General features: G+C 36.0%; 3 protein-coding genes across 7 annotated transcripts; 1 reads left to right on the top strand and 2 right to left on the bottom strand.

Moving 5' to 3' along the window:
* Positions 1–5,214: 5,214 nt before the first annotated feature.
* Positions 5,215–13,275, bottom strand: LOC122312346 (coatomer subunit alpha-1-like). 2 transcript variants are annotated; one of them, XM_043126921.1, is made up of 5 exons: positions 12,940–13,275; positions 12,409–12,690; positions 9,823–10,317; positions 6,381–9,434; positions 5,215–5,445 (listed from the first exon to the last, which is right to left on the bottom strand). In XM_043126921.1, the coding sequence occupies exons 2-4, from the start codon at positions 12,614–12,616 to the stop codon at positions 6,481–6,483; spliced, it is 3,657 nt and encodes a 1,218-aa protein (XP_042982855.1). In that variant the 5' UTR covers positions 12,617–12,690; positions 12,940–13,275; the 3' UTR covers positions 5,215–5,445; positions 6,381–6,480. The 2 variants fall into 2 exon arrangements, with proteins under 2 accessions (XP_042982855.1, XP_042982854.1); XM_043126920.1 differs by having other exon boundaries at positions 12,950–13,275.
* Positions 13,276–15,707: 2,432 nt separating this feature from the next.
* On the bottom strand, positions 15,708–20,357 carry LOC122312492. Of its 2 annotated transcripts, XM_043127109.1 has the most exons (12): positions 20,168–20,357; positions 19,794–19,885; positions 19,579–19,697; positions 19,280–19,365; positions 18,937–19,035; positions 18,760–18,825; positions 18,500–18,616; positions 17,922–17,996; positions 17,310–17,412; positions 16,594–16,641; positions 16,336–16,457; positions 15,708–16,213 (listed from the first exon to the last, which is right to left on the bottom strand). In XM_043127109.1, exons 1-12 carry the CDS (start codon positions 20,246–20,248, stop codon positions 16,115–16,117), a joined length of 1,107 nt encoding a protein of 368 aa, XP_042983043.1. In that variant the 5' UTR covers positions 20,249–20,357; the 3' UTR covers positions 15,708–16,114. The 2 variants fall into 2 exon arrangements, with proteins under 2 accessions (XP_042983043.1, XP_042983044.1); XM_043127110.1 differs by lacking the exon at positions 19,579–19,697 and having other exon boundaries at positions 19,280–19,385; positions 20,168–20,356.
* Positions 20,358–23,685: 3,328 nt separating this feature from the next.
* LOC122312548 (B-box zinc finger protein 20-like) lies at positions 23,686–25,286 on the top strand. 3 transcript variants are annotated; one of them, XM_043127193.1, is made up of 3 exons: positions 23,686–24,068; positions 24,224–24,670; positions 24,752–24,948. In XM_043127193.1, exons 1-3 carry the CDS (start codon positions 23,886–23,888, stop codon positions 24,773–24,775), a joined length of 654 nt encoding a protein of 217 aa, XP_042983127.1. In that variant the 5' UTR covers positions 23,686–23,885; the 3' UTR covers positions 24,776–24,948. The 3 variants fall into 3 exon arrangements, with proteins under 3 accessions (XP_042983127.1, XP_042983126.1, XP_042983128.1); XM_043127192.1 differs by having other exon boundaries at positions 23,687–24,068; positions 24,803–25,286; XM_043127194.1 differs by having other exon boundaries at positions 23,687–24,068; positions 24,788–24,948.
* Positions 25,287–26,029: the final 743 nt, after the last annotated feature.

The following is a 26,029-nucleotide window of genomic DNA, read 5'->3' as shown; positions in this document are numbered from 1 at the left end:
CCTTTCTTTTATATCTTTTGACAATTTACTTTGGACAGCTTTATTCTTGAGATCATCCATCTCGGTGCTTAGCACTTAGGCTCTTTGGGGTGTAATTCGTGAATCCCTAAGGAGAGAATCACACTTTGCAATTCATGAATAAGTGTGATTCAATCTATCAATCTTATGAGTATTATTCATTCACTCTCTTGTCTTCTATTTACTTTCCATTGATATTGTTATTTTGTGTGCATTGTTTTTGAATTGTTCTTGAGTTGTTCTTGAGAATTCATTGTGTTCTTCGGATGTTCATGGCCACATTTCATCATTTGCTTCATTTGATCCATTCAAGCACTTAGTGCCGCCCACTATAGTGTTTGCCATAGTCCACCCCAATGCTCCATAAGGAAACTCATTCCTTATAGGAGTCTTGACTTCCTCCCAATCCAATCCCATAATTTAAGGAATTGATAATCCTCTTCAATTCCTTAAATATCTCATCCCGTAATTTAATGAATTGACAAACATTTTCAATTTCTTAAATCTCTCATCCCTTAAATCTCTCAAGTCAGCATTGACTTACCTAACTAGACCACCAAATCCTCAAGGATTCCTACCACTTAGGAATCCTTCCACAATCATAGCCTCCATCTACCTAGGCGCCACCCTAAGTCCCCTTGGATAATTTCGGCCACCTTTATTGCTCCAAAGCCACAAACCCTAGCCTCACTCACTCACATCAACCTTAGCCCAATCTACTTGGCACTACACTCAAGGAACAAGCCAAACCGTCCATAAAGAATTGTGAACCCGAAACACTTAGCCTACCCAATTCCATCACCATCTCCATCATTCCACATCCCAAACACTTACTCATTGTTGAAAGTCAAGCAAGTTGACAAAATCATTCGATCACCAACATCACCAAGGTGAGCCCATGGACTTAATGTTTAGGGATAAAACTGGGGTCCCTAACACAACCTCGCTTGCGTGCGCGCACTGATTGTTCGTTGTTTGATGGAGGGTGACTAGAGCTTAGCATTCATCAAGGGCTCGGTCTGTGGGCAATTAATTGATGCCAACAATGCTACTGGCGTGCTGTCCTGACATGGGTAGGTGCTAGTCAAGGCATGGCCCGTGGCCTCTTGCCTTGAGATTTTGACACATTAGTGCTCGACGCATTTGATATAGGTGTTTCTCGATATGCAACTTGTGGAGGTGACTCACTGAAAATTTAAGCTGCAACTCTATTCTTAAGAACTCTTACTTGCAAAATACATATATACATATATATATACACAGCCATGAGCCTAAGAAGGGAAGATTATGACGCTTGGATCATGAACTAATAATTTCAATGAGTGAAAATTTAACCGTTTCATGAGTAATAAATAGGATAATAAATTATCGTTTTCAAATTCAGAAAATAATAAATTAATAGAGGACAATAAATTCATAGAGACCCATTACATTCACAATATGGATAGATTTAGACGAATTCATAGTATACGTATGGATTTAAACAATCAGCATCAACTTTAACTAAAAAACAATAAAAATGATTAAAATAATAATTTCCGTTCCATAACCACTTTATATATAAAGATATTTATATATATATTGTGCTAATGTACTCGGCTCATTATTATTTTAAAACTAAGCCATGAAATGACTCCCATGATGATAAATTTATTAACAATGATACATACAGTCAAATTTTACATATTTATTATATATTTTATTAATATGATTAATTACATCAATTTTTTTTTATACACAATCAATTATATCAATAAAATATATAAAAAAATATATCAAATTACTTCACATCAAATTTTTTTGTAAATTTATATAATCAAGTCATTATTATCACGACGAAGAACTCTCTCAGCCATACTTCATAGCAAGCGCAAAAAAGTGGCAACAGTGAAATCCAAAAACAGCGCACCGAACCAAATCCAACTCCTTTGCATCAAATATGCTTGACCTAGAGTCACCAACAAAATCAATGGAGTCAATATTCTCATCTGTGCATCCAAGAATGAATGCCTTCCAGTGGCCCCTCTCTGAGGCATACACCAAACATATCCTCCGCAACGGATTACCCACTTCTTCAGGCATCTCGCTTTCCACAGTAAGGCAAAAGCAAGTGCGCCAAGCAGCAACTCTCAAAATGATCAATACGGGCTTCACTTCACCCTTCCGATCCTTCAAGTGTTCCTACTTCCCATTACCATTTCCCCTAAAATATCTCGAATTTGCAAGAACATTCCAACTCCAACAGCAATGACAACATTTAGATATTCATTATTTATATACGCAATCAAGTTTTCCACTAAAAGTTAAAGATATTCATAGAAGACGAAATATAATAAGCCATTTACATGGCAACCAGAGAAACAAAGACAATTACCAGAGTCCAGGCCCTAAAATTAACAAGCTACTTACCCCACAGAAAAATAGTTACACTTGGAAACCAAAACATAGCAGAAACCACCAACTCCTGAATCGCTTTCTTTTGCTTACAATTTTCATATTACCCCACTCAGAAATTGTGCTTCAAACCCAGGCCATACTTGCCACGCACACAGCCAGGCCTCACAAACAGGTACGGCGATCTCTTGGAGTTGTACATCTTAGGAAACTCCCTTTTCCCCAATTTCCTCATCCTCTGCCTCCCGATCTTGTTGCACACATTCCACGGCACAAGCTCGTCGTCCAAGTCATACCCATCATCCCCATCATGATCATCATCGTTTTCTTCGTCCTCATCTTCAAATTGTTCCTCGACATGCCCAGCATCACCGTCATACCCACGACCATAACTGTAATGCCCACCATCGCATTTCCCATCCGCATCGACATCATCATCAATATCATCATCATGTGTTTCTATTTGCTCAACCCTCAAGCAAATAGGCATGGAGATTTCAGATCCCAATGAAACGATCCCATCTACGATGTGATCTTCTTTATCTTCTTCTGTTTCCTCTTCTAGTTCTTCTCGTTCAGACTCGGCGTCGGAGGCGTTGACGAACTCCCAGTGAGACAGGCCCTGTTCTTCGACTTGGACGAAATCAAGATCTTCAATCGGGAGGTACTCCATGGATGATGACGATGCTGAAGATGCCCTGGAGTTCGCCATTTTCACTTATCCAACTATTTTGTTTGGTTGGTTTTTCCGGTTTTCTCTTTTTCCTTTTTTATTTCCGTCGGGGCCAAATGGTTGTTCTTTTTTTTCCTTATTTTCGGTTTTCCAAGGCTCTGTTTTATAGTAATCGCCAATCGGTTCGCTTCAGACTTGTTGTGCACGTAATTGATGATGTGTCGTTGCCTCAGAATGCGATGGTACGTGTTGTCCACCAATGGTGAAGCGCCACGAGAACTTCTGCAGCTGCAGTACAGGTTGCATCACTTTTTTTATTCTTTCCTTTTTGAAATACTAATAAAATAGAACGAAAGATTTAGGTTCCGTTTGATAGATAAAAATTTTTATTCTAAATTTAAAATTTTCATTTCATTATAATTTTTTTAAATTTTTATATAAAATATAATAAATAATTTAATTTTTTTTTTAATTTTTTTAAATCTTAAAATAATAATAATATTAAAATATAATATTTTAATATTTTATTTTAAACTCAAAATTTTCATCTCACTTACCAAGCAGAACCTAATCCTATTTTTAAGTTGGTCTTTAGAACGTTTATTGATAAGATTTAAATTAGTAGAATTTAAATTTTTAAATTTAAATTTTGAAATTAAATTAAATTATATAAAAATTAAATATGTTTTATGCATTGATTCCAGAATTTTATTTTTCAATAAAATATATGACATTTAATTTTTGGATGATTTTCGAGACTACATTGAATAAAGCCTTTGTGCATTCCACATGGTTTTGATATCTTTATATCTGTTAATTTAAAGAGCACATGTACTTTATGACTTTTTTTCTCTGTTAAATGGTTGAATTTTGAATTCCACACTTAGGAGTGAAGTATTTTGTTATGTTTGGGGCAACAAATAAACTCGACCTCTCTCTCTTTTTGTGGGATTTTCCCTTTAGTTCTTTACTTCTCGAATTTTTTTCATAATAATTTGCAATGTAACGCTTTTATGTATTCTTTTTTTTTTTTTTTGGTTATAATTTAGCCAAAGAATTAATCTCCAGCTATAGTGTATAAAGTAGGACGGTTGGCAAACCCAACCAGAGTTTGGCTCTGAGAAAACAGTTGATAACTTAAGGGAGAAGTAGGGAGAGAGAGAGAGAGAGAGAGAGAGGAAACAAAAACGAAAACAGGAAGAAAGAAAAAGAAGTAAAGAAAGATCAAAACTGGCTGGCTTGATGGTTGGTTGATTCCCATCATGAATTGGAAAAAGTTGATGCAGAACATTTCATGAACGTTCGGACGCTATCTGGGCGCTATTGGTGGTCTTTCGCTACAAGCCTTTACAACTAGGAGTCCTTTATTATTTATATTACATTTCTTTTCTTTTTCTTCCTCATTACATTGCTTTTAGTTTAGACGTTTTCGGATGGTTACATAGAAAGCACTCTTTTCTTTTCTTTTTATGAGTTAACCTATTAATTTAAATCCCTTCTTTTTGTTTCTGAGATTTGGAGAATTGAATGCTTATTTTGGGAAAGAATAGTTTGAACTTTGAATTTTTATGCCAATCAATTTCCTTGATTAGACATTTTCAATGTCTATAAGGTTATGTTTCAGTTTTGTTTTGAGCTAACGCAAGAGATGGGATTGAGTTGAAAATACCGTTTGGATGGTGAGTTTGGATAATAAGATGAAAAAAGATGAAAATTGAAAATTAAATAAAATATTATTAAAATATTATAATTAATTATTATTATTTTTAAATTTTAAATAAATTGAATTATTTTTTATATTTTGTATAAAAAATTTAAAAACAATTATAATAATAAGATGAATTGAATTCAGATCCATTGCCAATCCAAATGGCGGTACAGCCTTTTTTAGGGTAGATTTGACATCAAACTTGCCCATAAATTAAATAATAATAATAAAAAAAAGATTTGCCATCTATCAGTGCATTTATCCCCTCCTCTCCACTCCAAAACAAAAACATCAACTTCTCTCCCCATTTTCCTCATTCCTCTTCTTCCCCATCTCTTCGTTTCCTAAATTTATTTTGCAAGGTTACGGGGCATAAATGAGCCCAAGAAAAGCTGGTGGAGGCAAAAGGAGGGAGGATCAATTGAGAAAAAAGACATCCCATTCTTACACAAAATCATCAACTGCTTACAGTATTCTTACAACCGTTCAAGCTAGATTTCTTTAAAACTAGAAAAAACAAATCCAGAAATAGATGACCTAGGATAACTGTAAATCATAACACCGTAAGGAAGAATTATTTCATACTCCAAACTTTACCTTTAGCCAGTAGAGGCGTGATCCCATGCCTTGTGGACAATTGAATCAGCTAAAACTGCACCAAAGACCGACAAAATAAATAAGGCCAGCAACTAATGGGAGGAACCCCCCGCCGGGGGGGGGGGGGGGGGGGGGGGGGGGGGGGGTGAAGAGGGGGGTGGTGTGTGTGTGTTGGGGAGGATGATAAACATTAAGACCATGAGACAGCTGCAATCAACGGTAACATCTAATCTAACAGCCAGCATCCATTCACCAAAAAGCATTTGAAAATTTAAAATGGCCTTCAATCAGCTAAATAATAAATTTCACTGAGGATATATATATATATATATATTCTTATAAGAGTAATTTTATTAATAGAAAACAATAGACATAGCTCAAGTACACAAGAAGTATACATGGAATACAACTAGCAAACACTTGGCATTAGAAAGAGGGAAATCAATATCAATATCAATTATGTCACAGGCAACAATGCTATAAAACATTTCTAAAAGATTGCCACCTCAAATGGATAGCTTAAAAGATTAACTCTGTTCTTGGAAGTATGGAATCTAAAAATTTGGACAAGAGAAACAGCAAAGTTAAGGGGGTACAATTTTGCCAAAGATCGTTCTCCTTGCACCACGGTTTATCCACAGAGAGAGAGAGAGAGAGAGAGAGAGAGAGAGAGAGAGAGAGAGAGAGAGAGAGAGAGAGAGAGAGAGAGAGAGAGCTACTTAAACAGGCACAATAATATTTTTTCTGCTATCTATTGACCTAGAAAACATCCTGCCCATGACCATCATCTAATGTAACAAAGGCCCTTGACTATTCTGGGCCAGGGACTTCTAATAATATTAATAATAACAGTCAATAAAAAAAATTATAATTTTTTCCATCATGAAAACCATAATCAACTAAGCGAAGGAGAGGGGAAAAAAGAAAGACAGGATAAGGAGAGAGCTAAAACAATTCATTGACAACTAAAACTATTTCAGTAGTTCTTACCTTTTAACTGCAGATATGAATCAATCAACATGGTCGCTTGTGCTGGCTAAAAGGATTGTGAAAAAAAAAATTGCAAAATGTTCCTGGTCTAGCAAAAAGATCATCGAATCTGAGTAGGGGAACAAAGCAACCCAGAAGCATCTGCCCCAATAACTGCAAGATCACAGACGGTACAGAGCTGCCCTTCCTGGCCCGGCACAAACCGAGAAGTACAGAATGGGCAAGAGACATCCTTTTGTCCTCGGTAAATTGGCACATACGTAGCTCCACAAATCACAAATGGGTTTCTGAAATCGTAGTTCAACTGAGCAGCATCTGTCATATTTCTCTCTGCAGCCTGCAGCACCTGCCTGGCTCTCTTTGCTTGGTTCTCAATGGTGGGGTTGGTCTCTAGAAGCCGCCTGGCAAAGTTAGCTGCCGTTGCAAGATTCCTTGCCTTGTAACAAACAGTCATTGCATTAAGCAAGGCAAGCCTTGAGTGAGGCAATTGAAGGTTGCAGTGAGTGAAATAAGCTGCAAGCTCTTGCTCGCGTACTGGATTGTCCCTAATTTCTCTCCTCTTAAGCTCCATTTGCATACCCAAAACATACTCTTTCACTATAATGATCAACTCCTTGACTTCATCGACTTCCCTCCTTGACTCAACAACAATAAGAGGAATGGTATGTAGAATGCTAATAAAGAGCCTAAGAGCCTCGTTGAATTTTCCAGCCGTTGTGGCCTTGTAACCTGCCTTAAGCTTCTCTTCCAACTGAGAGAAACTGAACACGAGTGCTGGCGGACCCCTCACATTTGGACTTGCAGACTCACTCCATCCTCGTTCAACCGCCAGTGATATCACTGGAGCAGATGATAATCCACGTATATAGGAATGGCTGCCAGTGTGAAGATCAAGAAACATGTGTCTCAATGGAGCAAAGTTTCTTATTCCAAGTTGCCTGGTCAGTAACCGCATTGCCGTATCAAAATTGCCAGCAGCTGCATGTTCAGCAGCCAGCGACGACCTCTGGGTCCAAATCTGGCTTACAGGCATGCCAGGAGTTGGGGCCACAAAAACCGAAGAGCGGGCATTGACAGATGTCTTTGGAGTGTCTACTTCTGGGGGGAGCTCCAAATCTTCAAGGTCCCATCCTCCCTCTTCCTCGTTCTCTTCAGCAACCTCTCCATCCTCCAAAATTGCAGTAACATCCCCATTCTGCAAGCCATCAGCATCAACCATGTCCAGCTCCTCACCCCAATCACCATCAGCGGCCTCATCCTCTTCATCTGCAGTTCCCCTACCAACATTATCCAGCCCGCCTTCAAATATGCCTTTCATCACTCTCAGAAGAGGCCAATCACCACTGCACATAATGGGGGCAGGGGGAATCAGGAGGGAGGCTGTTTTCCCCTCTGGTAAAGAAGGAACATTATCACCCAACTCAGCTTCTAGACGCTCAGCAACATCCTGTAGCCCATGTGCTGAAGCCGTAATGTAAGCAAGCGGCAAGTGGCCGACATTCTCCAGGATCTTAACACGTTCACGGACATCGCCCAAGTACAGAGCATTATGAAATTGACCCATGACATCATTCTTAACTTCAGCAATTTTCAGCATCTTGGACAACTTTTCATTATTACCGGTTATTAGATAAAGAAAAGACAATCTCTCAAAATTTTTGGTCCTTTGGTAGGCATATTCCACAATACCAGCATTGCCCTGGCGAAGAGCCTCCACCCCCAATCTATACCAGTAGTCTTTCTCATCAATAGCTGTAGCTGACGCAACTGCAATTTGTATGTTCCCACTCTCAATAGCTAAATTGAACCTAGTTCTCTCGTCTTTCACAAAATGGAGAGCTACATCAGGGAATCCCTTCTGTTGCAGATAAGCAATCATAGCCTCCCCACAAAGCTGTGAGTTCCTTATCATGCTCATAACATGGTCATATCTCTTCTTCAAAAGAGAGAGCTTGAAAATATATTCAGTTGCATCAATAACTATAGACCTGTTTTTTCCATCGCGATCCAAGCAAAAGATGGTATTCCCAGAAACCTTTGTAATGTATATTGGGACATCAAGAGTTCTGATTATTCCACTATCCCCATTAGGCAGACAGTATTTAATGTGATTTAAAGTTGTGTAAATGAAAACACCATTATCATCCCAGGCCCCACTCTTTACACGGATTGTCTCATGAAGAGTGCACTGGTGGACAAGCTTCTTGCTAGCAATGATGATGGCATGCTTACTAAGTAGAGCAACACTCTCCATGTCATTAGACCAAACAACATACTTGATGAAAGGGGTTTGAAGATCACCAAGAACAATCCTCTGTTGGAGATCAAATATAACAACTCTATCCTCAGCCCTACACAGCAAGTTGCCCGTTCCAGCATAAAATACTGCATCTGCAGATATTGGGAGGCCACTCTTTTTAACCACCTCATTTTTCAGATTCTTGACTAAGACTTGATTGTTGCTCTTGTCAAGCACAGCAAACCTATTCCGAGCAACAAAGACCGCTGATCCTCCAATGCCTTTCTTTGCATCTTGCACACTATCACCCCTACTGATGCTATCTTTGGGTATGAAATACAACTCATAAGATCCTCCATCAACATCTGAGCAAATAAGAACGGCATTTTCAGTTGGACTGTAAGAAAGAGTCCTTGGACTCTGGTTCAAGCTAGTGGAACCAGGCCGTCGAATTGGAATCACTTGTGTGTCTCGTTGAGTTGAAAACTCATAGAATCGCAAAAAGCGGTCTTTGGTATAGAACAGAGAATCACCACTCACAGCGAAGGCAGGCCGCTCTCTTTCCAACTTGAAGACAATCATACCACTGTCATGACCAGCTGCCAGCAGATTCATCTCAGGGTGAGATGCAAGAATCCAGAATCGATCGTGCTCCCGACGGAATGTTTGAACACCAGTTCTCTTTGTTACATCCCACACGCGTATACTTTTGTCTTCCGAGTTGGATACAATTATGTCCTGTTTGGCATGGAACATGACACATGAAACATTATTCATGTGGCCTCTCAATGTGTCCACTTCCCAAGCTTTTGAATCTGAAAACAAAATGAAAGTTATCTTAAAAACTTCATATGATGTAAGGATATGGACCATATGGTAGCAAGAATATAGGATTGTTTAGGAGTTTCCTTTTCTTGGACATGAAGCATTACGTTTTAAGTCACCAAATGGAAGTGGAGAAAAGGCTGTCCCAATTGCAGACCATCTAACATACAGTTCAAACATAGGAGAAAAAGTTCTCATGACTCATCTCAACTCACAATACCGTGCTGCTTTAATGGAATAGCAATCTGACCATTTTATGTGATCTAGAAATGTATAACACATTCAATTCCAAGAATAAACAAAGAAAGTGTGTGTGTGTGTGTGTGCGTGTGCGCGTGCGCACACACGTGCGCAAAGGCAAAGGAAGGTAGGAATTACCATTCATCCGCCATAATTTCACTTGGCGATCATCAGCTCCTGACACAATCAGAGGGAGGGTGGAATGAAATGCAGCCCAGTTGACCCCACGGTCATGACCCTCTAATACATACTTAACAACAGCATCAACACCACCAAAAAGATCCGTGTTCATCTGACTCAGCCGTAAGATATCATCTGCAGGGGAAACCGTCTTCTTTCTGAGGGCGCCAATATCCCAGACACGAACAGTCTGATCTAAGGAGGCTGACACAACAAGGTCTTCTTTGGGATGGAATGAGGCACACATAACATAGTGATTGTGTCCAGTCAACACTGATATACAAGTGCGGGACTGCCAATTCCAAATACGAATAGTCTGATCATCACTGGCACTCACAATCCACGGGTACTCATGGTGAAACTGCACTGTACGAATATAATCTAGGTGTCCAAGAAGAGTGAAAAGACACCTGTGCAACTTGTAGTTCCAAACTTTAATCTTGTAATCATCCCCTGAAAGTTTGTTAAAAAAAATAACCAACATTTTTATTAGTGCGTATACTGCATCAGAAACCCTTGGAAGTAACTTTAATAATAGGATGTACAGCCTATCAAAAAAAAAAAAAAAAGAAGGATGTACAGCATTGGAAGCCCATTTCCTAGAACTAAAATCATCTATGCATGTGGAGCTCCTCTCCCCTGTAGTAACACCAGTGGAAACTAACTACCATTATTTGTCATTCTTTTCTGTGCTACCAAAATTGTTTACTAAGTCAACCAAAGACTCAAATCAACATTAAATCCAAAATTTCATTCAGATCTGAAGGGTTCTGAACTACAGGTAATAGTTTAAGCATATAGATAGTAAAGTAAGTTCAAACTGTTGGGCAATAAAGTATTGGGTCAATGTAATAAAAACACTATTGTCACCATTGGACCATATATGTCTTCAAAAAATAGCATACACCCTGTTTGGTTACTCAGAATAGATAAGAACCTTTCTTTTAGATGATCTCAATACCATAATGCAACTGTATCGTTCATCTCAAGTAAATGTTTTCTACCATAGTAAAACTTGAAGCGCATACAGAATAAGTTGCATTTGGATATTAGAATAGGAGGACGGATATTTGCGACCAATTTGGAGTTCTAAGAATATGTGAATTACCCCCATCCCACAATAGATGGTGTGCTTTCTTTTTTTGGGTCCCAATGCAGATGAAGTTTTCAAAATTTTTTGTAAGTTTCAAAAATGAGAGAATTTATCCATTTAAATTAAATTAATTACCTTCCTCTACATTTGCATAGCCCAAGTACACTTCTAAAGCATGGATAGTTGACTTTCTCATCAACACAAGCCACAAACTAAATATTGCTGTGAATATTTTGATTTAGCTATGTTATAGTTATATGATCAAAAGGTTTTGGACATTCCTCAACAAATTGAACGTTGACTGCAAAATATGTAATAGTCATATAGAAATTCATTCGGCACATAGTTAAGAGGCAAGTAATTGATAAGGCTAACTAAAGGACTTTGATCATAGAATGTTCATGTTTGATGAACACATTACAAATCCAAGATGGCAAAGCTTTTTAAAAAGAGTGCTATTGTAAAAAGAAAATCATACAAGGCTCTAGCTATATTGTCAGAAGGGGGCCAAGTTAAATAAATAAAATAGAAGCATTCATTTTTTTTCAGGTAGACATGCACAGAGGGTCTTGGGCCTCGACCCAATAACTCTCTTGATCCCATCAGAGAATAGGGAGTGGAAGAATAATTTGAGTTGGAGCTCATTGATGAAATCTTGTTACCGCTAACATTGTGGCAATAGGTTTTTTTGTTTAATTTTTCTGTCATGTAAACAAATATTTACAACAATATTATATTGGTTCTTGGACAAGGAAAATCATGGAAAAAATTTAATGCAGTTACATAAATTATTTTTATACATTTTTTTATGGTATAAGGTTTGTATATAATGTTTGCTAGACTGGGACATAATAGACTTTTTCCATTAAAAAGCAACTCCATAAGGCAGTAAACTTGTGAAGCCCTTATGTCTATACATGAAAATGACGTTCTTCAATAAAATATGGTGCAGAGTGGAATTTTAGGAAATTAATTACCTATATGAGCAAGGGAAATAAAGCCGGAGCACACGTGGAACTGTTGTAAGAGGCTAGTCAATGGCTAAGAAGAAAGTCTTATTTGGAATTCTTTCATTGATTTTTTTTTTTTTTTATAATTGATAATACCTCATATTGTTGATTCATTGATTTTTTTTCCCTACAACTTCATAATCAGTTTCAGCTAGATATTTACGATCAAAATCCCTTTATTCAAAATATTCAAGCCCAGATGTCTAGATTCAATGATCATTTAAGTTCACATTTAAGCAATTCTCTTTGTCCCCTAACAGTACATACTTGCCTAGATCTACACAAATTCAACAATAACCAACCGAAGGAACACATTTCCAACTGCACGACTTACACTTGATAATTACAATCTTAATCTACCAATCAATTAATATTTCCTAGAATGGCAATGAGATTCGCGATTCTGTAACGAATATAAGCCAAAGGCAACTACAACGGTACCTCCAGACACGAACAGTGGCTGAGATTTGTGGAAATGGACGCCACGAACAGGCCCGTCATGCTCGTCGAACCTATCGATCAGAGTCCCCATCCGGTAGTCCCATAGCTGGATCACGCCGCTGTGGAGACTCGCGAGAATCCACGGCCTCTTGCAGTGGAAACTCAGTCCCTTTACTCTATTACTCTTCGTCTCGAACTTCGTCAACATCTTCTTCAATCAACGTCCACAATCGAATCGCATCAAAACTCCAATAGTTCCCTAGGAAATGACACTCTCCAGCGCTAAACGTCGACGCCGGATCAAATCGAATATGAGGTTCAAAGTAAATAGGAAGTTTACATAATTATAGCACAGTCTGTGTAGTTGCCAATAAACCGAAGGAAAATAACGAAATCTTAGGAACTGAATTTTAAGCCGTAAGATTCCAAATCTTCCTGATCTGTCCTACAATTTCTCAGCAACCATACAGAAAGCTAATTCATCATTTCAATTTAAAAATAGATTTGAATAAATAGGCGAATAAAACATACAAAATTTCACCTCAGATCTGATCACTATGAACTTAGATCTGATCCTTAGGGGAAAGGATCAAGCAGAGCGGTATCCACAATTAGCGACGCAACCGGATTGAGAGTATGGGTAAACGCATAAACATAGAGAGATTTAGATAGATAAAATTTTAGAAAGAAAACCGGAGAGGTAGATCGGGAGGTGTGAGAGAAAGTGAGAGGGGGTGGAGGGAGAGAAGAACCGAGGCTTTTTCAGTCTCTCTTCGCGGAGCCTGTAATTTTACATCGACCAATAGGCAGAACGGATAGATAGAGAATTTACAGATTTAACAAGGTTTCGAAGGAAAATCTGAAAATAATAGGAAAATGATGTTACGACAATGGTGTGTCAATACTTAAAACCGATCTCTTGACTCAATACGAACTTAACATGATAATAATATATTAGAATTTATTTTTAATAAAGTTAAATTAAAACAGATTGATCTGTTAAGATATAATTACTTAAGAGATTGACAATAATCAACCCGTTAAGACATATTAAAAAAATTAAAATTATAATTATACCCTTATGTCTAAAAGTAAAATTATTAAAATTTCAATTTCAATATTTTTATTATTTAGATTATAATTTTAGACTTGCAGTTAGTTTTATAATTTTTATAAATATTATGATTTTAAAATTTATATAGAATTATGATAAATTTAATCAGGTTAAACAGTTAAATTTTGGGTCTATTTAATTAATTTACATAAATAATTTAAAACAGATCATATTGTGTTATGTTAACCTATTTTATAATATTCACGAATGGGTTAAAACGGATTGACACGACCCGTTATGTTAATAGGTCGTGTTAAGATTTAAGATTTTGACATAATAAATATAACATGTCAGGTTAGGATTGAGGTACATAGTATAATATACATGTTTTGACATAATACGAACACGCTTTGTTAATACGATTTGACACTCCTATTAATAATGACACTGTGATCATCCATCAAATATGTAAATTCATATATTTTAATTTTTTAAATTTATTTTAAAAATTAAAAAAGTTATTATGAATAAATTTATATTTTTTTTATTAATTAAGTATGTTTAAAAAAAGAAAAAAAAAAAACTATTTCTATTGGCGTGCATATTTGAGATGAATATTTAGTGTACACTCTAGTATTGTCCAAAATATTAATTCTAGTTAGAATACCAATTTACAACCATTTTCTCGTAAAAAAAATTATAACCATTTTAATGGAAGAGAAATGATAGAGCCCCTGAAATTTTGTATACATATTTTGTACTAATTTTTTTTTTAATTTTTTATAATTAATGATTAAGGAAGTGTTTTTTAATAATTTTATAATTTTTTTAAATGTTTAAAGGGGTTTAGAAAATATTTGGAAAAAAATAAAATTACACCATTCGGTAGAACTAACTGGTTGAAGCTTCTATGGGCGTAGCATCACCCTTTAACAGAATTATATAAAAAATATTTTTATCGTTTTTTTCTAATTTTTATATATTCTAAATACAAAATAGTTATCTAACTGGATTTTCTTTTAAATCAATCAAAAATTATAAAATTTGACAAAAAACGAAATATCAGAAAAACTATTTGTTTCATAATTCTGGTTGCTCTTTTTTTTGGAATAAAGTTGACCAAAAGTAAGAATGTATTTATTTATCTATAGACTAATGAAACCAAAATTAATTGGCAAGACTTTTGATGAGAAAATTCGGACCATTCTGTAAAAATTAAGAACCATAGAAAGACATAGGATCATGACCATCTTTCTTTCTTTCATTTTTTTCCCCCCCAAAGGTAAGTTCATCCTTTATATCATCAGATTCTAACCATTATTTGTAATATACATACCTTGCAGTTTGCATTAGTTCAGTGGCATTCCTTAGTCTTCAACTTTCCTAACTACGCGTGGTAATTGATTGTTCTAATCTGATACTTTCCTCTACTTATATGACATCTGTCGTTAATTTTTTCACATTTTATACTCTTGAATTGTTACCCGTATGTAATGTACATCCAAGACCATTAAATATATCCCACCATCTATCAAATTGTTAAAAGTTTCATAGTTTTTATTTTTTATTTTTTTGAGAGATTAATATTTTGAATCCAAAGATGAGATGAGTTGAGATGATTTTAGATAAAAGATAAAAATTAAATAAAATATTGTTATTATTGTTTTGAGATTTGAAAAAGTTAAATTGAGATTTGAAAAAATTAAATTATTTATTATATTTTGCATGAAAATTTAAGAAAGTTATAATGATGTAATGAGATGAGTTGAAACGACTTCTCAATCGTAATGTATCGTTTGGGTTAGGAAGTGAGATGATCTGTGAATAGTGATAAAAAAATAGTAAAAAAGTAATGATAAAATATTAAATAATAGTTGAATGATCTAATACAACCTAAAAGTTTCATAGTTGAGATCTAATAGTTAATATAATTAAAAAATAAATAAATAAAAGTAACGCGACACATTCTTAGCGATTCGCTTAAAAAAAAAAACACATAATTCCATAATTCAAAATGTGATTTTATTTATTTTGAATTTAGGGCATATTCAAACATCCATCCAATCGTCTTTGTTATCTTAAAATTATTTGGAAAGTTACAGCATGAGTAGATTTCTCTCGTCCCTGATGAAGCTAAAACTGACCATATTAAACAATGGCCCCTTTTTCTTTTCTTTATTATTATTATTATCTTTGTTCTTGAGAAATGGTGAATCTGATTTCGTCAAATATGTTATAAAAATGGTAGTAATAAATCGAGAGGCGATTATTATTTTGCACTGTTGATAAACAAAGGCTCAAACATACACACAATATTATGGTCCAGGAGGCTGAGCAGTTCTTACACGAAAGTGTATACCTATCGGATAGTGATCAAAATGAAGAGAACTATGAATGCTACATGGATAATATTTTCAACAGGGATACCTGGGAGCCGTAAGGAAAGTTCATTGTCTCATGTTAGAGTGGTACTTGAATGGCACGTGCATCATGTCCGATTGAAACAAAGTTTCTCAACTTCTTGAAGGTGTTCTTTTTTCTTTATTTTCAAACTCACAAGAGAAAGACTAAGGTCCGGTTATGCCTTGTGAGTTCTGTGTAATGCGTAATGCACCATCATATCGAATTGGCTTCAACTCTAGACGGCCACTATTATGGTTTGCCCTGAAGTACTTGGACAATCTCCTCCGCTCTTGATTGGATGCCTTTCAAATACTCTGTAAGGATGCGCTGCTGGTAAGAACCGCCCTCCTGAGAGAGAGTGTAAATGGATATCATCAAATAGCGAAGAAGGAACAAAATCAGATAAATCAGAGATGAAATGAACTAAATTTATCCGATTGTTGAGATTCAAGGCCAAAGGCGTGTCTCACTGTTCGGATCAAAGTCCGCTCAATCCGTTTCTTAATGACTGCATAAAACTCCTCTGGTGATATCTCCCCTTTGCCAACTGTCATTCCATTTATCAAGAGCTTGTTCCATTCTTCCTCTGGAGCTGCCACCCATATCATAATTAATTAGGAAAGCAGATCAATAGAACTCTCTCTTCTTCAGGAACCACCAATACAGTCATTAACTAGCATTACAAAGTGTATACTTTGAAGCAAAATACAACAGTACATCGTAGACACCTTCTATTATGGCTTCAAGAAACTGCTCAGCCTTCAAGAATTCCTCTCCTGCACCAGAAACATCACTAGGAATTGGTAAGCATAAACTTTAAGCAAAAGCTGTTCAAGATAAAACTCTAAAATTTATCCATAATGATTAAAAAAAGGGACAAGAATAGGTGTAATAAGTTTTTTTTTAACATCCGAGATGTTACAAAGTTACAGTCACATCCCCCCCCCCCACCCCCGGCCCCGCCCACCGCCAGGCGCACTGGCTCTCTCTCTCGCTCTCTACTAATAAAGTAAAAGTTGCTGTCATAAAAATAAACGTGCCAGAGAAATTAACTCTAACACATTGAACAATAATAAATATAAATTTCAAAATCCACATCAAGCTAAGCATATGAAATGTATATACAAATTCTAAATTCTTATTGCTGTGAAAGATAAACATGGTATCATTCTACCCATGTTAAGTTTGTTAATAACGTTTTGCCCTTTTGCCTTTTTCCTCTAACTATATAATTTACCCTTTTGTCTTTATTAATCTGTAATGCATATGCAGATACTATTTATTATTATTATTTTTATTTTTTATTTTTCATTTTTTTAAGTTGAGGCAGTCCTGGAAGCATCTAGCTTGACCTAATCGCAGTTTTTGTCCTCAATATCAGATTGTTTGCATACACTCATCGTCAAGTAATGACATTATACAAAAACTGAAAAGCGACCAATACCTTTCTTTGCATAACTACGTTTGGAGAGAACTCTGGAAGCATACAGTTGCAAAACCTTTTGCAGCATAGCCTCCAGTCCTGGCTTATCTCCATCTTCTTTTGCCTGCACATGACATATATTTTTAGTCGACATTTTTCACAAATTTTATGAACATAGGGCCTTAGCTAAATCTCTATTGAGATATCAAATAAGGACTAGCATCTGAACAATTTTGAAGGAAAGATTTACATCACATCAGAAAGCTCCAAGCGTTACCATATGTAACATTTTGTGTATGATTACTGATGACGTTAACATTATAAATCCAACTTCAAAAACTTATCACTAAAACAGCAGTAGCATAACTCTGACCTTATATAGAAAGATTGCATGACTAGTTTGATGCTCTAAATAATAAAACACGAGAGCATGCAAGAAGGTAGCATGAACCTTTTTTCTACAAATATCTAGTAATGTCATTTAATTGCAAACATGCTAGCTAAGTATGGTTTCTGATTACAGTTTAGATTGAATAAAATATAATCCAATCCATGATAACTAATCCAATCCACATTCTCTGCAACAAAAGCTCATTCAAGAAGACAAAAATAAAGAGCACCAGATAGACTCACTTGCCGAAGCTGTGCATTAACCTCTGCAAGAAAACCTTCATCTAGTTGCCCTTCTTGTTCCCTTTGGTATATCCCCTAAATACCAGAAGAGGGAGTAATAAATTGCACATAGACAAATCAACAAGAACTATAACATTCTTAATTTTCATGAGCAGAGAAGAAGAAATTAACAACTCCGTGCATGCTTCCAGCAACACATCTATCCAAGCTGCTTCTATGAGTATCTTATCTAAACAACAGGGTAGATGAAGCTACCATCTCCAAGTTCTTGGTTTATTCTTTTCTTTCTACCATTCTATGCATGACCCCTGCTTTATTTTTTTATTTTCTACACATTTGTTAACGTTGAACCAAAGTATAATTATCTAGATCAAGTTGCAGAGTAGACAAAGCATGTATAAGCATGGGGCATTGATTTGCAAGCTTGATCAATGAGAACTTTATTTTTGCCTCACATGACAAGATAATTTAAGGAGCCCAAGCAAAGGGTATTAAAAAAAAAAAAAAATCCCTATATACACAGCAAGTATCAAACAGAACAATGAAAATCAGTTTTAAGTCAAATCGAGAAGACTTACTTTCTCCATTAATTTGAGGGCCCCAGGTTCTCTAGGAGGCCAGGTAACCTCTTCCACTTCATCAACCACAGGTTTCAATATCTCCTTGAGAACGTCAGTCGCTGACTCTATTTTTTCCTGCAGGAGAAAAATATACGGAGGTGGAAAAACAATGAAAGAACTAACTGGGGGGAGGGAGGGAGGGAGGGGGTAACAATATAATACACATGAAGTACCCAAGAAAAGCATTGATGGTGGAGGGAGAAGAGAGAGAGAGGTACCTTAGTCTTATGAACAAGGCGATCCACTATGCTCATCACAGATATAGCCAATTCCTCGTAATCTTTCTGCAAAAAGAGAAGAGATTAACAGTGTTTCTTCTGAAAAACAGGGTACAATAAGAAGTCAAACATCAGAACATCATTAAATATAAGAATTAACTAAGTCAAAAAGCATGCTTTATCATCCTCTGATTTGCAGGTATCAGTTCTTGCTGCAAGGCGTATCCAAAAACTCTCATTGAAAGCAAGGACATTTTCGACAACAAGCTTCTGAAGCTGTTCACAAAACAAAAAGCAACAGTAATAAGTTTAATGAAACAGATACAAAGCAAAAGTTATCTCCAGTTTTAAGTAAATGGAGAGCCACATAACCTCATTATCCCTTGAATAGTCAAACAAAAATGTCCAATTAAATGAGGTGAATTTCAAAAATAAATTTTACCTTAATAAAACAAACGATGAAAAATAATTAGCATAGCACAGCCTTTAAAGTTTTCCAGGAAAACAATCATGTACTTACTTCATTTGGATTTGCATCCCTCAGTGTATCTATAAGCTTATCCACTTCAACAGTCTTTTTGAAAGCTTCCTCAGCATCTTGACTGGCTGCATAGATGAAATTTCTCCTGTATTATTAGATGCAAACACAATCTTACTACCGATAGCTCCATTGGTCAGATAAAGTATACTAGAAAATTATAATTCTAAAACTTGAGCAAACGATTTCAGCTTCAGTATAGACAAAGACAGGTGAATCATTTATAGTGGTTTTCAAAGATTAATGCCAATCCCCCCAATTCTCGAGAATATAATCCCTACCGAGTGAGTCCCTCAACTCTCCTTTTACAGCGCGAGTCCAATGTTGCCACCTTTTCACGGGGGAACTCCCATTAACAAGTTTCATCGATAACAACAAAACTACGTCCACGCCGCTTAAGCTATTATATTTACAAGAATTCCTATATCATCAATCAGGTTTATTATTATATGTCCAAAACTAGAAAAATTCCACATTTTTCCCCTTCCGAAATTACCTCCTATTCCAATTCATTGAAGTCGTGGCAGAAAACGTCCTAAGCCAACGCACCTTGAAAACCGAGACTTTCCAACTTTGGAGCAATGAACTCTGGGCCACAGAGTAGTGAAGCATTTATTCAGAGGAAAAAAACAACTTCAAAAAGTTATGAGAAAAAAAAGAATTAAACAAAGAGAACAGACGCCCAACCGGTACAATTAAACATCAAAGAACTCATTAGTTATCCTTAGCTTTAGTCTACATATTTTTGACAGAGACGAAATGGGCAGTGAGGAAAAAGAAACGACAGGTTGTTTAATTTAGGGAAGCATAAAAAGAACAACTCAAGAATTACAATGTATATGAAAGAGTGAGAAGAAGAAGAAGAGTTACCTGACGAAAGTGGGAATGAGAAGGGGAGGAAAGGCAAAGAAGGGCCGGCGGGGATGAGGACGTCGCCAAGAATGCAGCCATTTGGAGTCGTGCGGACTGGCGGTGGCGCGCGCGAGAGAGAGGTGCCACTGAAAGAGTAATGACCGTTCAAGTTTTCCAACCAAATCTTCGTTAGTATTCAATCTTTGCTTTGCATCTGCAGAGATGAACGGAGACCAAATCCAAAGAAACCATGGGCCTAAAAGCCCAATCATACTTATTGAACCAAATCGAGCAGCCCAATACTCTTTTATTGGGTCAAAAAGAAGTAAAGTGGGCTTGTCCATTGTGTAGTAGTGTTTACTACCTTCAAAACGTTGTTGCAAAGGCGGAGGTAGGCGACGTGGACCGTTCACGACATCTTTCTCTTTTTCTTCTTTTTTTAAAAGAATTTATTATTATTATTTTCCAATAACATAATTTATTACCAGTACATCCACATGTTAACCGAGACTATAAATCAAATTATTATATTCACACAAAACAAAATTAAATATAAAAATTTGTTTACTAAGGGCTAGCAAGTTACCACGGGTCATAGTGATAAAAGTGTCATATTTTAAATTTATTTATTTTTTAAATAAAAACTAATCTAAAAGTTATAAAAATGTCACATCTTATTGTTAGGAGATTTTTCCACTGGTCCAAAAGGCCTAGAGGTTGAGCCCAACACTCACAGGCTATTACCGGCCAAGCCATCCGCCAACCCAACTAAAGGACTCTCGACCCGGTTAACAAGATTCAGGGCCTTAGAGCAGAAGTAAGTCTACTACATAGGAAGCGCGGCAAATCCACCCCCGAAACTGAAGGAGGAGGAACACGCCATCTCAATATAACTGAACCATAAGACAAAATAGAGGATTACGTCGCATTAAATGCACTCTTCAGATGATCATGCAGCATTAAATGCATCCCCTAAAAGGACCACGCCGTATTAAATGGGCATGATGGAATGGACTGCTGGAGGACTTCCCTCCCTCAGCCATAGGGCATGGTTGCCTGATTTTCGAGGTCAGGTATAAAAGAAAACCCTGTATCGTAAAGGGTCTTTGGACTCTCCGAACTCTCTCTATTAACTTACATTCTTCTATAATATTACTGATATCATGTAGGCTTAAGACTAAAGACCCGAATGCTGAGGGCCAAGTCGAAAAGAGTACGAAACAAGACATTAATACTTATATTTTAAAATTTAAATCTTATAAATCAAATTATGATACGTAAATTGTGTGTGTCGTAAAAACATTTAAATATAATTATTCTTTATATAATAGGACAAAAAGAGTTATTCTATACAATAACGCTAAACCACATATCTACTGAATAGAATAATTCTTTTATTTTTTTATTTTTTATTCTCATCAAGTGTGTGGTATATGATTACTTAGTAGAATCTTTTAGACAGAAAAGTTGTTAATGGCATTACTCGAACAAAACAGTACTAGGGTTACTCTCTAATCTTCTTACCATATCCGATGCGGACCGACCACTTGCATATCTCTATATTTAATGTTTTGGGTTGTATAATAAATACCATCGGTAACAAGGACCAAAAACAAGTGTGTTATTTGTCGTGTAGCGATGGAGGAAGACCAGAGTCTCCTCAAATTATCTAAGGTTTCCCATGTACCATATTTGCTTTGAACGTGGTTTACTCAAAGTATGATGTGATGAATAACTACCACGTACGCACGAAGACAAGTCAAAGGAATTAAAAGCCAATTTGATGAAATGTAACATCATTTTATACTACGCAAGGAATTATACCCACCGGTTTTGAACGATTTGATGGGGCCATGCACCCTCATTTTCCTTTTATAACCCCAATCATCTTTCCCTTACGCTAATGACTGTCAGCTTGAAACAACTGGTAAGCCACAAACATAATAAGATTTCTCTTTCTTTAATTATAGGCATGATTTGAACAGTGAGATAAAATGATCTGTAAATAATAATAAAATTACTTATAAATAGTAATAAAATAATTTAAATTGAGGCTTTATTAGTTTTAAAAAATAAAGGAGAAAAAATTGAATAAAAATATTATAAAGTTTAAATATTGTTAGAATATAATTTTTTAATATTATTATTATTATTTTGAAACTTGAAAAAATTGATTTTTTCTTTTCTTTTATTTGAAAGTTTGAAAAAATTATAATAATTAGGTAATTATTATATAAAAAAATTAAAAATTTGAAATTGAAAAAATATTTATGTTTATAATATTTAGATACGATAAAATGATATGATATGAGATTGTAGGAGAGGTTTTAACATCCAGACCAGGCCTATATGTTGGAGAGTTTTTCCAAACAAAAGAAAAGGTAATGATTTAAATAAGTCTCAAATATACAAATTCTATACCGTCTATGTAAAAAAGTGGATTCCCCAAAGTGTAAGGAAAAATATACTATTTTTTTTTTTTTAATGAGATTCATTTTTTTATAAAGAGCATGCACAAAATTTACTGACTTTAGATTTTTACACTAACAAACGCTTCAAGTTTGATTGGAGGTGCCATGGAGAGAGAATCACGCACTTGTGTTTTGCGGATGATCTCTTACTCCAAAAGAAAAAGAAGAAAAATGACCTACACGATTTTTATTTATTTATTTTACTGCAAATCGTTATTAATTGGCATAAATGTGGACACCCAAAACATACAAATGAATTTTGTTGTTACATGTAGAGACAAACAGCCACTTGGTTTGTTAACACGCCAAGGACACCCTTGAGAAATAATAATGATGGGAATGGGAAACGCCAAGGACATCTTTCTGCACCATATTCATTCGATTCCAAGATGTACACGCTTTATCCTCTTTCAAACCATGGTTAACTTAAAATCAGAAGTCAGGCGAGTGGCTCCAAAACAAATTGCCAACTTTATTCAAACATCTTGACTTTGGAAATAGGTTTCGGTAAAGAGTTATGCCAACCTCTGTTGTTTCATATGCATATTTAATGAAATGTGCAATGCAAATTGTAGCATGGGATTTCTTTCCCATGGCACAGGACTGAAAGACAACCTTTGCATGCACAAAGAAAGTATAATGTCATGAGAAATTGATCATCAAATGTCAGCAAAATCAATAGAAAATACCAAGAAAGAAAGAAAGGAAGAAATGAGAAGACCAGATTTCAGATCAGAGAGAAGAATATATTGAGAGTGCTGTTTTGGCCAATGCCTGGTCTCGAAATAGAATTAATTAATATTCTGATCTGAAAGCATAAATTATATTTCGTACGTGACGAAGGCTGGGCCGGGGGGGTCAAAATTAGGTATAGCTAGATAAATATGCTTGCAATTGCCCTGCCTCCGACTTCAGATAGACGGATCGAGGGTGATGGCTTTATAGCCCAGAAAGCCTAGTTGCAGCCTCTCTTTACTAAAAGAAAGCGATATGCAAACAAGAGAGAGAGAGAGAGAGAGAGAGAGAAAAGGGGGGGGGGGGGGGGGGGGGGGGGGGGGGGTGTTTATGGCCTATGGCATATATATCGAGAGTTTTCTTGAAGTCAGAAAGAGTTAAGACATCTGAGCTTGGCAGCTAAATTGCCCATAATACTTTTGTCTCTTCCTTCATCCCTCCCAAAAAATCTTTTTTTTTTTCCCCTTATCAGCCAAGAGTACTCTTGGTGTAGAAATAGAGAAAGAAAGAGGATTGGGGGTTGAAAGAGAATGAAGATCCAATGCGACGTGTGTGACAAAGGGGAGGCCACAGTATTCTGCCCTGCAGATGAAGCTGCTCTTTGTGATGGGTGTGATAGCAGCATTCACCACGCAAACAAACTCGCCGGCAAGCACACACGCTTCTCTTTGATCCACCCCTCCAAACAAGTTCCTCTCTGCGATATCTGTCAGGTGCTCTTTCTTGCCTCATCCATCTCTTTCATACGAAAACCAAATGAATCACTTTCTTTTTAATCCTAGCTAGCTTGCAAAACAATTCAATAGAATACGAACTTGATGCTTGTTTTCTTTTTGGTTTTTCTTTTTTCTTTTTCTTTTTTTCGCAGGAGAGGCGTGCCTTTCTCTTCTGCAAAGAAGATAGAGCAATTCTTTGTAGAGAATGCGACCTCCCCATTCACAAAGCCAATGAACATACCCAGAAACATGACAGATTTCTTCTCACGGGTGTCAAACTCCATGCCTATTCTTCCTCTTCTTTATACCCAACCTCATCATCCTCTAATGGCTCTGAATCAAACAACATTGACGCTGATGTTAGAAGCTCGCAGTCATCAAGAAAGAAACCAAACATGATTTGTAATGAAGTATTTGTCTCTCCTTCAAGTGGGAAGGGTACAATCACACCAGATTACAGGGGTACTGAAGGAAATCAGATTCAAGACACTGTTCCTATTTCAACCAGCAGCATATCAGAGTATTTGATAGAAACCTTGCCGGGTTGGTGTGTTGAAGACTTTCTTGACCCTGCATTTGCTGCCAATGGTTTCTTTAAGGTTTGCAGCACACTTCAAATATGAAAAGAAACTTGTTTTTGTTTTTATTGAGATTTTTATTTTATTTTTTAAAATTTTCAGAAAGGCATGAAGTTTATTTGCTGATATTAGTTATAGTTGCAATAAGTGCAGACCAGTGATCAATCACTCCCGTTTTTGGATCGAGTAGTTGTTGAGAAAGATATGACTTCTTTTTCATCAGAAGATTTGGTTAGCTGGGTTTCTCAAGCTTCACATCAACTCCCTCAATTACCTCTCTTTCCCCGGACTACTGACTTTCTGACTGGATTCAAGGAATCAGAAAAGGCAAATGACATGAAAATGAGCAACCGAAAGTGGAGTGACGATGGTTTTACAGTACCCCAAATCATTCCTCTCAAGAAATCCAGACATTTCAGATAGAAGTTTGCTTTTGAAGTTTCCTTCTTTTTTTTTTTTCTAGTCAATCCTTGTTTAATCTGTTAGTAATCCCTGGATCTTCACACTCTGTGTCAGACCGTGTGGTTTATTAATCCGGGGTCAGTTTTTGTTTTGCTCTTCTTCACTTGGACTGCTTTGTAATCATCTCAAACGCCACAAATAAATGAAGAAAAAAGGATTCCATTAGTTTCTATCATTTTCTTTTCCTTTGCAAATACTGTATTGGATGCCTGTGGTCAACGAGGAGAACAAAAGACAACCGCTGTTATTCGATTCGTTCCAAGTAACAAACATAAAGCCAGAAAAACACAACCTTTGATAAGAAGGTTGTTACAACGTGAATTCCAATGAAAGGGTGATATAGCCAACCGTATCATATTCTTAAAAAAAAAATTAAATTAAATTATTTCTATTAAATCTTACAAAAATAAATTTATATATTAATAAAAATTTTTGTGATATATTAAATTTATTTTATAAAAAAAAAATTTGCATTCTGATGTATTATTTACATATTAAAATAAGACAGATGATAAATTTATTTTAATGAAATTACTTTAATGACTAAAATATTTATGAATTAACCCTTATGTCCCAACTCAATTTCGAGCTACATACGATAAAAAGTACTGATTTATTTGAAGAAACCCGATTAAAAGTAGTATAAAAAGAACTTTTCTAAAATTTAAATCCGCTCACTCGGATGCAAGAAAAGTTGCTAGAGTGGGACCAGACACAGAGAAACATGAAGACGAGGAGATAAATATCTCAAATAAATAAAGAATTTGGTGAACAGCCTTCGGGACAGACGCAAGTGACATGTTTTGAGGAACAATACAAAATCCTCGCCTTGATCTTTAGATCCAACTGACAATTTTTTAATATCCAACTGGAAATTTCCGATGCTGGTTGGCTTTTGCTTGGCAATATCAGGCTCCT

This window comes from Carya illinoinensis, chromosome 6 (genome assembly GCF_018687715.1).
Source record: "Carya illinoinensis cultivar Pawnee chromosome 6, C.illinoinensisPawnee_v1, whole genome shotgun sequence".
Taxonomy (NCBI): domain Eukaryota; kingdom Viridiplantae; phylum Streptophyta; class Magnoliopsida; order Fagales; family Juglandaceae; genus Carya; species Carya illinoinensis.
Note: the sequence above shows the minus strand (reverse complement) of the source record. Positions and strands in the feature narration are given on the sequence as shown.